The following is a 12,668-nucleotide window of genomic DNA, read 5'->3' on the forward strand; positions in this document are numbered from 1 at the left end:
AGAGGCACCCTCTAGCAGTGGTATGAGAGGCACCAGGCGGTGGCATTTCTGACACTCTGGGCAAGTACTGATGTATAAAGAGCAAGAAAGACCACACACGGCATGGTGGAGGGAAAGTAAATGGGTCCAACAAACCCCAGACTTTTACCCAGGAGTCCACTGTTTGTGTCCCGTGTGAAACCAAAAGTCAATCGAGTGATTTTAATAACAATGTAGTGTGCTGTTAGCATACTATGCTAGTGAGGTATGTCACGTGATGTTATATCACATTAGTAACAAATTATTTTAAGCCAAACCATGCTGTTTTTTCTCCTTCTTTTTTACCAGTGTTTGTAGTTTATTTTGAAAAGAGACAATGCATGTAACAAGCATAAATTGACATGCCGTCCCTGATCATCCAAAACTGACGCAGGACGTGCACCTAGAGTGTCATATTTTGACGTGTAAGGCTACATAATATAAATGTAACAGCTCCCTGAATTGCAGAAACATACAATGCCAAAATTTATTCTCATAGTTGGGTTGAAAGAAGAAGAGTGAACTCATAACATACACAAAATGGACTCATACTCAAAGGGAAACTTCAGTATTTTTAAGCCTGGGCTGCATTTTCCTGTTTGTTTGTTTTTGTTTTGGTTTTGTGTGTGTGTGTGTGTGTGTGTGTGTGTGTGTGTGTGTGTGCAAGTGACTGATAGAGACAACGATTTTTTTAATTCTAGTATTGAGAGAGACCACTGCAGCCACAGCAGCGAAAAAAGCTGCAGTTTAATCTCTGCGGGCAACTGTGCTCAGTCAATTTACGTCCATTAAAAATGCTTGTTTATTCCACTCAAAGGCTCAGAATGTTTTTAGAAGTGTCTGACTAAGTGACCAATGAAATCTTGCTGACTAATGGACTTTCTGGACTAACCTTTGGTCAACTGCTACAAAAACTACAAAAACTTTAACACATCTGAAGTTGCACAATCCACAGTAAGTTGAGGCTAATATTAAATACATTAGACACATAATTAAAGTTAAAAAACTTTTTAACAAACTTGTTTTAAAAAAATGCAAATTTCAAAACGTTTATGATTTTTGTAAATTCATATTGGCATTACATTTGTTGAAGAGTGCATAATGGCTTGTTAAGGACTTGAAACTTGACTTTCTTGACTTTAGACTTGAGTGCAAAGACTTGAGACTTACTTGGGACTTACTTGCAAAACAATATTACCACGTCTGTGTCCAACTCTCACTAACGTTTCCACTGTTGTTTTTCCTGCAATAAGTCATCTCTTGAGCAAGACTTGATCTCAATGACAAACAGACCAGTGAAAGGTAGAGAAAAATGCTTCATTTCTCTGTAAGGATCATTTCTGTAATGTTATTAAATGCTTATAATAACTATCTGAGCCTGTTGGTGGCAAAAAACAAACACTTTTAGTGGATGTTAATTGAGAATGCCAACTGCAAGTAGGGATTACATAGCAGCATGTTGTGCTGCTGCTGCTGCGGCTGGCCTCTCTCTCAATACTGGACCAGTTTCAAACATTATTTTCTCCATGAGTCACTTTGTCACAAAATTATGTGAAATAGGGTCCAGGTTAAAAAATACTTAAGTTTCCCTATAAATACAGTACTTGAGTACTTGTACTTGTGACTGTGCTGTCGGTTAAATTAGTTTTGACAGATTTATGTTAGATTCAGTCCATCAGTCACATCCTCCGTCAGAGTGAAGCTGACCTCGGGACTGATCCCATTATAAACTGGCAGAGCTCAAAGCATGAGCTAACAGTGTGTGTGTATGTGTGTCTGTCCCCTCAGCTCTCTGCCCAGTGTGATCTCAGTCTCCATCTCCTCCCAGTCCAGTGCAGCTCCCCTCCACCCTCCTCTCATTAGTGAAAACAAGGCAGCGTTTCAGTCTAATTAGAGAGGATTAGACCTCCACCCCCCAAACACTGAAGAATGAAGAGGATTCTGTTCTAAATAATTCAAGACGTCTGTCAAATAAACTTCCGTTATTGTGCTGCAACAAACCAGAGCTTCTGTCACTGCCCTGTTGGAGGTGAGGCCTGAGGGTGGAGATGGTCGTTAGTCCATCAGTTCATTAAAACCCCTTCACTTTCCTTGTACTGAGCCCCCTACCCTTTGGATGAACTTTACATTCTTCGCTCCACAACTAGTGAGGCTATAAGAACATCCAAATAATTGGGATGATGTCTGTTCTGTTGTGTGATGAATATAACAGATTGTAGATCAGTGGTTTCCAACATTTTGGAAAATTTAAAAAGATCAACATTTCAGAATCAACTTACACACTGAGAAATATGTGTACACATCGGCATCTGTAAGCAATTCTAACTGATGTGGAAGCAATTTTCAGTTAGTTAGTAGTTAGTAACAGAGGAAACCATAGACAGTCCAAAAAAAAAATGGATGTACCCACAGTGACATCACCCATTGGTTTGTGGACTCCTGTTTTGAAGCCACAAGTGCGGCATTTTGACCATTGCCATCTTGGATATTTGGAGTCAGAAGTGACCATATTTTGACGAGAGGGTGGAGCTAACCCTAATGCTAGCTGCTAGCTTTGTTAGCATGGTGCATTTACAGCTATGTTTAACTGTGATAATGCTGATGCTTATTTTTGGCTAGCGAAAAAGATGCTTAAAATCATTAGAACATTTTTTTACTGGAAATACAGAACATCTGACTCCTTAGAGGGTCAACCAAACAACTGAATTTTTTTTTAGACTTTTTTTTAGATGACCATAACATAACAGTTAACTTTCATGAACTGATACCGTGTGTTTTCATGTGTGTTTTTTCTCCCCGTGTCAGCGTAGATTTTCTCCGGCTTTCTCCCACAGTCCAAAGACATGCAGGCTAGGTTCACTGGTGACTTAAAATTGTCCGTAGGTGTGAATGTGAGAGCGAATGGTTGTCTGTCTCTATGTGTCAGCCCTGTGATAGTCTGGCAACCTTTCCAGGGTGTACCTCACCTCTAACCCAATGTCAGCTTGGATAGGCTCCAGCCCCCCCACAACCCCTAGCAGAACAGGCGCTTACAGAAAATGAATGAATAAAATAAATAAAATAAAACAACAAAAACATGGACACTGATGAAATGTAAAAGTCTCAAAAAGCCAAATGATGCATAAGAAGACTTTAACAGTTATAACAAGGGCATAAAAATGTAGATGTCTCCAGCAGTTTGGATCATAAATACCTCACAAAACACAATTTTAAATTTTTGGCATATCCATCATCGACATCCGACTTCACAATAATACGGAAGTGTAATGCATTCACTTGAGTAGAAAAAAAAATCTGCTCTGTTTTTCTGAATTAGTGAGACTGTTAGCAGAGACTTCCAAGAATAGTTTGCATTTTTAATAATCTGCCCTTTGTTGTTTTTTTTGTTTTTGTTTTTAAACACCATGATTTTTTTTCTAGTATGAATGCTTTATGTTTACTTACAATACATGCATGGTTAAAATGTGTTTGTTTTACCTAGTCAGCAGGACATCTGTCTAATTGCAGTGTAGCTGATGAGTAGCTAGCATAGAAAAATCCTACATGAAAGTGTAAAAAAGATGTTTTCTCATTAAGAACACATGATTGAAATGTTTTGTTTCTGTGTCAGTGTCTCTCTGTGTCCTTAACCTTATTGATGTATCCTCACAAAATGGTTAATAAGATATCTAATAAATTAGAGTCCCATGTATGCATTATGCATTTAATGTATCTAGGTTATGTAGGGAAAAAAACATGACGATGTACCTTAAAATGACTCAAAGTCCACCTGGTTTCACACGGTTCCAAATCTTGGTGTCCCGGGAGAAAGTCCTGTGTTTTGTGAAACAACCACCACCCCAACCTTCCTCCTTACATGGACGACATCCTTTTTTACCCCTGTCAGCATTTGGGTAATGCTATCACAGCCTTCCCAAAATATGTGGGTTATACATGAATTACTGGCTCATGATAATCTAGGATATCTAGGACAAATTTTGGTGCATCACTTTTTGTAGGGAAACGTACTTGCACTTATGAACTGTCTAACCTGTCTGTCCTCCTCTCTTCAGGTGCAGGTTGCTCCATCAAACCAGGTTTGGACAGGTGTCCCAACGAGTGCAGCGATCAGGGTCGTTGCGTCGACGGAAAGTGTGTCTGCTTCACTGGTTTTAGTGGACCGGACTGCAGCATGTCCAACTGTCCTGGAAACTGCAACGACAATGGACGGTGTGTGAATGGACAGTGTGTGTGTGACCCTGTTTTCACCGGTCCAGACTGCTCACAGAGAGGCTGCCCCGACAACTGCAACAACCATGGCAGGTGTGTGAATGGAGAGTGTGTGTGCAATCCTGGGTTCACCGGTCCTGACTGCTCGCAAAGAGGCTGCCCTGACAACTGCAACAACCGCGGCAGGTGTGTGAATGGCAGGTGTGTGTGTGACACAGGCTTCGCTGGTCCCAGCTGCTCAGACCAGTCCTGTCCTGGGAACTGCAACAACAGGGGGCGCTGCGTAAATGGACAATGTGTGTGCAATCCTGGGTTCACCGGCCCCGACTGCTCGAAGAAGGCATGTCCAAACAACTGCAGTGACCGTGGACGCTGTATGAACGGTAAATGTGTGTGTGACAGCGGGTTCACTGGTGCTGACTGCTCTGCAGATTCGTGCCCAGGAAACTGCAACAAAAGGGGGCGCTGCATCAACGGACAGTGTGTGTGTAATCCTGGATTCACCGGACCTGACTGCTCAAAGAGGGCGTGTCCTGATGACTGCAATGACCGTGGCAGGTGTGTGAATGGTAAATGTGTGTGTGACAGCGGCTTCACCGGTGCAGACTGCTCTGAGACCACCTGTCCTGGAAACTGCAACAACAGGGGGCGCTGCATAAACGGAGAGTGCATTTGTGATGATGAATTCAGTGGACCCGACTGCTCTGAAAGAACATGCCCTAATGACTGCAGCGACCAAGGCAGATGTGTGAACGGTAAATGTGTGTGTGACAGCGGCTTCACTGGTGCAGACTGCTCTGAGACCACCTGTCCTGGAAACTGCAACAACAGGGGGCGCTGCATAAACGGAGAGTGCATTTGTGATGATGAATTCAGTGGACCCGACTGCTCTGAAAGAACATGCCCTAATGACTGCAGCGACCAAGGCAGGTGTGTGAACGGTAAATGTGTGTGTGACAGCGGCTTCACCGGTGATGATTGCTCTGAGAAATCCTGCCCGGGAAACTGCAACAACAGGGGGCGCTGCGTTAATGGACAGTGCGTTTGCGAGGATGGATTCACCGGAGCAGACTGCTCTGGAAAAGCTTGTCCCAACAACTGCAGTAACCGTGGGAGATGTGTGAATGGGAAGTGTGTTTGCGATGTGGGCTTTGCTGGGCCGGACTGTGCCGCCAAAGGTTGCCCCAACAACTGCAACAACAAAGGGAGGTGTGTCAAAGGAAGATGTGTCTGCCGGCGAGGGTTCACTGGACCGGACTGCAGCCAGTGTGAGAGCGGCATGACTGGACCAAACTGTGACACCGGTGAGTCAAACCCAACACATTACAGAATCCTAAAACAAGATTGGTCTTCAAAGAAGACCTATGACTGTGTCAGTAGTATTGTATACACAGCAGTATTGAAACTTTCAAGGGGTAAGCATTAGAATGTTTGTCGTGGTAAGACAATCTGGCCATACACCCATGTTTGGACGTGTGTATCCCATTGGCTAGCCATTGCTGCTGCTTTTCACTGCGCTAATATGGTGGCGGTAACAGCTGATACCGATCGGCATCACCACAGAAGTGTAGGGCCTGGGTGCCGTTAAACAATAATGGTGACCACACGCTTGTCATGCCAACGTGAAAAGACAGCTTTTTTCATGAGTGTCACTTGGGTCTAACTGCCCAAGTGTTGATATTCGATGACTTTAGAGTTGGCAGCATGGTCAGTTTTAGAATAATGTATATTATATTAATTGATGCATTAATGTGTTTATCACTTTTTCCACTTTGCAGCTGGAAAAGTTGGAGCTCATTTAAATTACTTTATAAACTGCTGGGTAGCTTGTGAACTTACTCCTGGAGGTCAATAAAGTTCTGTTTTAACCAATAATAATACATCATAATTTATTTGTTGAATATATTTTGTATTATTATTTTGAATATGCAAAGTAACTATTAACATAAGTTATCAAATAATTGTTAAATGTACAGATTTTCCCTCTGGTATGTTGTAGAAATACCTCAGTATAGTATAAATACCTCAAAACTACACCTACAGTAAGTACAGTACTTGAGTAAATGCACTTCCCTCTACTGGGGGTTAAAGTGATTTGAACTGTGGTAAAAATGTTGGCATTGTGCATTTCTGAAAACCATGGAAATGTTACATTATGTTATTGTGCATACATTGAAACTTTACGTTTCCACAGTATTGTGAAACACTGGGGTTTCTGAATGTGCAGGAATGTGGTTAGGTTTAGGCACAAAAACCACTTGGTTATGGTGAGGAAAAGATTATGTTTGGTTCCAAAATTCGTAATTCTTTTTTCTGGAACAATCCCCGCTGAAAAAGCAGCGATTCCCTGTAAAAAATTAAAATTAAATTTGTTTTTGTTGTTTGTTGGTCTCAAACAGTTGTCTGCATCTTGGCAGGCATCTCGCCTAGCTGTCACACCATCCACCATCCCCTCCACCTCCAGATGACATGTCAGTTTATATACTACGTCACTTTAGAAACGTTGATACGATGCGTACAAATGTAATGAATCCGTGGTTTGCAGAAACCTACAATGCCAAAATTTTCTCCTGGCAAATGTTTGCCATGATTCATTCAACAACTTCATTACCATCAATGATGTCATTGTTTCTCCAAATTTTGTTCGAAGCACTTGTAAGGTTTTTATTTTCAATATTGAGGAAGTTTCCATTCAATCTGCTGCATCTTTGAGTGTGAGAGAGTTGTGTTGCTGTTTTGTTGTTGTTAGATGTCATCGTCCCTGTTGTTGCCGAGGCTACGTTAGCACATTAGCTTGTGTGTTCGGAGGGTGTTCCAGCTGCAGTGATTCCAGTGACGGAACTGTTTCATTAACAGAGCAGCAGGATCCAGATCTGCTGCCCATAAAACTCCCTCAGACTGCTGTGTAATGGCTTCCTGTGCCGAGGCTGACACAGGACACATGTGTGAGAGTGTTGAATGTTTTCCCAAATGTAACGGAATTCTGATTGGAGCGCAGGAAGGGGAGTCCCCACAATCTGAGGCCCCAGGGTGGAGGGAGATAAGTGAACAGCAGCAGTGCTTTCCATCCACCTGCTTTTATGCACATTTTAAATTTGTGCCAAAATACCTGAATTCAAACAAGCTGTGCAAATACTTTTTATTCCTGACAGAGGTGAAACAGTCGGCATAAAAATCAGTGGTGCAATGTAGTACATTTACTTAAGTACTGTAATTAAGAACAAATTCTAGGTACTTAGACTATATTTGAGTATTTTAATTTCATGCAGCTTTATACTTCTACTCCACCACATCTCAAAATTAAATGTTGTACTTTTTATTGCACTACATTAATCTGACAGCTTTAAATACTTTTCTCTTATACCTCTTAGGCTCTCAGATCAATTGGAAGATGCATTATCACAAAGTTGAAGACAGGGCTGTTTTTCTAGTCATACACTGTGTTTCGTAGGGTTGAGCAGAATACTCGGATTAAACAATTATCCGGTACAGATAATTTACTTCTTACAAATACGAGCACTTAACAAGTAAAATGTATCAATATCAGTGCTCGTGATGAAGGGCAATCCTCATGGGTGGGTTTAAACTCCACCCAGGTCTAACCCAAACACTGCACATTCCAAGTACAGATTCAGATACAGATAATGGTCAAAAATTCCTTTCAGAATACCCAACACGTTCTCATCCCAAGTCATCACATATCACCGCTTTGTCTGTGGCCTTTCACATCTACATATTACACACTACGTACCCTTCTGCATCTGCTGTTGACATTCTGGTACGCTGCCACCAACACTGGGACGTCAATGAAAGCACACGGTTTAGAAAAAAACATAATGGTTTAGGTCTACATTTATATGGGAAGCGAACACTGGACTCCCAGGTGAAACTCCTGGGTTTGTTGGACCCATTAACCACCCCTCTCGCCCACCCTATACAGACTCTCCAGCTCCTTATGTGACATGTTACTGGCAGCGTTTCAACCTGACACCCTGCTGTGACAGGTGGCTTTTGGGGTCAAGCGCCTGACACCAAAATCCCTGTATTCGACGACGTCGTAATGAGAACAGGCTGTAATATCACATTAAGACACCAAGACCTTGAGGAACACCAAATAAAAATCCATGCCGTGGTTTGGTTAAAAAAACTTGTCGAGATTTCTGTAGGAATTGAATTTTCGGTTATTTGACAGGTCATTTTATACAGTGAGGTCACATTTCAAAAAAATGGTTCAGATATCTTGAGGTGAGAGTTCAAGGGACCCAGTTATTCCCTCATCAAAATGTAGCCAGAACAGCCAGTATGACTAGGGTCTTTTACTTCCATATGACATCAGTATCTTAAATCCAGCCCTAAAAGCCTGCTACAGCCTCTAAAAAGGTGGTAATGTCGGCCAAGAATGCCACATCCCCCTGGAGAGGAAGAGGTTAAGCACATTTTGCTGATCGTACTTACATACTTTTAATTAAGTAAGGTTTTGAATGCAGGACTTTGACTTGTAGTGGAGTATTTTCAGTGTGTGGTATTAGTACCTTTACTTGAGTAAAGGATCTAAATACTTCCTCCAACACTGGTCACAGGCCTCCAGTCGCGTCTATAGCCAAAGTTTTAGAAACTGGGACATCATAAGTCCATGGGTCCCTCAAAGCACCTCACTCCTCCTCAGAAAATTCTTCTCACAGAGCCGTTCCCATAACTGCAGACTCTGTTTTAACTGCGGAGCATCAACAGGTTGATAAAACTCAGAGGATATGACCTCAGAGACTAAAACTAAATAAAAGTCATAGAAATAATATTTCAGGTGGCATGCAGGAATGAAATGTCTTGAGAAAAGGTCCTACTACTGCTGAAAATTTATTTTTCTTGCACCATCTTGAGAATCTTCCTATAAAACCAGTTGATGGAAAAAACGTCATTTTCGTGCACATTTTATAGACTTTGCATAAAACTTCTGCAGCAGTTTTTGAATGCATGAGTGATCAGTTTGGTAGTCGGCCATCCACCTCAGTGCGTGTGTGAAGCGCATGTTTTATTTTGGTAATTGGTAACGGGAAACATGACGTCAGGCTCTCAGTGACCCACTAAGCAGTGAATTTTTCAGCATTAATTTTATGAGAAACTCGTGCAGTAAAGCGAACCTGTGAATTATTATCGAGGACGCCTTCGCTGTGTGCAGTCATACATCAGCCATGTGGCTGTGCCAGGCTGAGAGCTGCATGTTGGCAGCTTCACACACAGCCACATGTTTCACTCTGTGGTTTCAACAACTGCACTTTATACCAGACAGTGATGTATATGATTGTAGATGCAACATGACAGAAAATAAAATGATCCGCATAGTCATAAAGAGGTTTTTAAACTGTGTGATTAACTGTTTCTCAATAGAATAGAATAGAATAGAATAAGAATTGGAATGGAATGGAATGGGAATTGAATAGATTGGAATAGGAAAAGGAATAGAATGGAATAGGAATAGAATCGAATAGTAACAGGAATAGGAATAGAATGGAGTTGAATATGAATAAGAATGGAATAGAATATGGATAGAATGGAATAGGAATAGAGTGGCATAGAATAGAATAGAATAGAATAGAATAGAATAGAATAGAATAGAATAGAGTAAGAAGGAAATAGAATTAAATAGAATAGAACAGAATAAAACAACAACAGAATAGATTAGAATAGAATAAGAATTAAATACAGTACAATAAGAATGGAATACAAATAGAGTAAGAATAGAATAGAATAAGAATAGAATAGAATAGAATAAGATTTGGAATTGAATAGGATTCGGAATGGAATGGGATATATATTGGAATGGAATGGAATGGGAATTGTAATAGATTGGAATAGGAATAATAATATGAATAGAATGGATAGAAACCGGAATAGGAATAGAATAGAATGGAATAGAAATGGGAACAGAATGGACTGGAATAGGAATAAGAATGGAAATGAATAGAATATGAACAGAATGGAATGGAATAGGAATAGAATGTAATGGAGTAGGAATGAAATAGAATTAAATAGAAAAGAAAAGAATAGATTAGAAAAAGAATAAGAATTTAATAGAATAAGAATAAAATAAGAACAGAATAGATTAGAATATGAATTAAATACAATAAGAATGGAAAAAAAATAGAATAAGAATGGAACAGAATAGAATAAGATTGGAATGAAATAGGATTTGGAATGGAATGGGATAGGAATTGGAATGGAATGAAATTGGAATAGAAACAGGAATAGGAATACAATGGAATAGAATATGAATTGGAATAGGAACAGAATGTAGTGGAATAGGAATAAGAATGAAATGGAATAGAATATGAATAGAATGGAATAGGGTGTTAATGTTATTGGGACGAATTTTAACTACCATACTTTATATATGTTACTAGTTTATTGTTTTAACCCTTAACATTAAATCATTTTAAAAATGTATTATGTGATTTTTATGTGAAATTTTAATCTGAAATGTGACTAAAATGACAGATACATGTAGTGCAGTAAAAACTGCAGTATGAACTTCTGAAATGTAGTAGGACTAGCAGTGATGGGGAGCAAAAAGGAGAACAGAAGTGTTAAACAGTTGTGACCTGGAACAGGGAAAAATATCCAAGGAAACACAAAGGCAACCAGATGATGTACAGAACTCAACATGATACATGCATATTAATATAAAACATAACAAACAGTGGAAAACTGAATGAAAAGGTAGTCATAATAATGTGTGTGTGTGTGTGTGTGTGTGTGTGTGTGTGTGTGTGTGTGTGTGTGTGTGTGTGTGTGTGAGATTGTCAGATTGTGTGGAAAAACAAACAGCTGGGTGATAAAAAATAGTGAAAGCAATCAATAGTCTAAATGAATTTAAACAGGAATGTATGTGCAATAAAAGTATATGCATGAGAAATTTCAGCCCAGTTGCTAGAGTCAATGTTGGCATTGCATGTTTCTGTAAATAGCTGATGCGTTACATCTGTATGCTTCATTCATGGCATAATCAATGTTTCTACAGTGACAAAGTTTATGAGCTGACGCTCTTATTAAAAGGAGGAGGGGATGGTGTGATGTCGAGGCGAGACAGCTGCCAAACAGCCGACGGCAGCAGACCAACAAATTTTTTTTTTCTTGTTTGTTTGTTTGTTTTTTTATGAGAGTTTGGGACATTTCCAGCTGTGATTTTAAAGAGACCAAATCAGGTACTTTAAACCAAAACATAATGTTTTTCTAACCATAACCAAGTGTTTTTGGTGCTTAAACATAACCACACCTTCACCGCACAGCAACCTTCAACATATCCGCTACATATGAAGCATATCTGTGGTTTGCAGAAGTGGACAATACCAACATTTATATATACATCAGGCAAATTAAGTCATACAGAAGGTAAATAGAATTTTAAAAACAACAATCAATATAAATACTCATGGTAAAACAGACAATGTTGGCAACTGCCCTAAGGCCCGCACTGAGGTAAATAGAATCAAACAATTGAAATTAAAAAAAAAAAAAAAAAAAAAAAAAATGAATAAAGACATTTACACTGATCATCATCTTCCTCTCACTGATCTGAACCGAGGCCCCCGCAGCTCTGAAATCCTGAGCCTAATGACAAAACCATCCTCACAGTCTGAACAGTTTCACTTTCAAGCAGCAGATCAGATCGAGCAGTTGGTTTTATTGTGGCGGTGCCAGTTAGCAGACAGCTGATGATCTGATACCAAGTGTTCAGGCATACATCACTCTGTTTTTCTAAAGGTGGACGTCTCAATTTCAGCAGACATTCAGTACAAGTGGAGGCCTGCTGGTTCATTTGTTCCACTGCATCAATCACATGAAGACGAAAAAGAGACACGAGGGAGGAAAATTTATTTTTCATGAAACATTCAGGAGTAGGAAAAGATTTCTCTGCCTCATTCTGGAGCAGCGATGCATATCTGTGTATATAATTAAATTTTGTTTTATTTTGGGTAAAATTATTTGCTTTTTGAGCCGCCAATTAGGAAGCTAAAATGCTGCAACCCATGACAAAGTTCTTTTAACAAGCTTGACAGGGTTGCATTAAAATGGAGTCATGTATTTAGTCACATTTTGGTGGAACTAGTCAGCATTTGGATCAAACTGATGAACACAGATAGGAAGTGGAAATTGTTGCAGGAGTGATTTAATAAAAACTAGATAAAGTTTAATAATCTACAAATTTATTACAGCCAAGTTTTCAAGTTTGCAGCGTTTATTAGCTAAAAGACAAATAATCAGAGTTGGGTATAATGCGTTATAAAGTAACGCGTTACAGTACTTTGATTACTTTTTGCAGTAACGAGTAACCTAATGTGTTAGTTTGCTGTTTGAGTAATCAAATACTTAAGTACATTTTCAAACAAGACATCGGTTACTTCCGTTACTTTTAGAACGCTGGTCCTTCAGCTCCGAAACAGCAA

The 12,668-nt window shown here is 39.7% G+C and overlaps 1 protein-coding gene across 1 annotated transcript in view; it reads left to right on the forward strand.

Moving 5' to 3' along the window:
• Positions 1-12,668, forward strand: part of LOC126384265 (tenascin-like) — an 85,519-nt gene that overhangs the window by 19,344 nt on the left and 53,507 nt on the right. The window contains exon 5 of the mRNA XM_050035225.1: positions 4,071-5,531. Coding sequence (XP_049891182.1) covers positions 4,071-5,531 — 1,461 coding nt within the window. The remainder of the gene's footprint in view (positions 1-4,070; positions 5,532-12,668) is intronic.

This window comes from Epinephelus moara, chromosome 22 (assembly GCF_006386435.1).
Source record: "Epinephelus moara isolate mb chromosome 22, YSFRI_EMoa_1.0, whole genome shotgun sequence".
Classification (NCBI taxonomy): Eukaryota; Metazoa; Chordata; class Actinopteri; order Perciformes; family Serranidae; genus Epinephelus; species Epinephelus moara.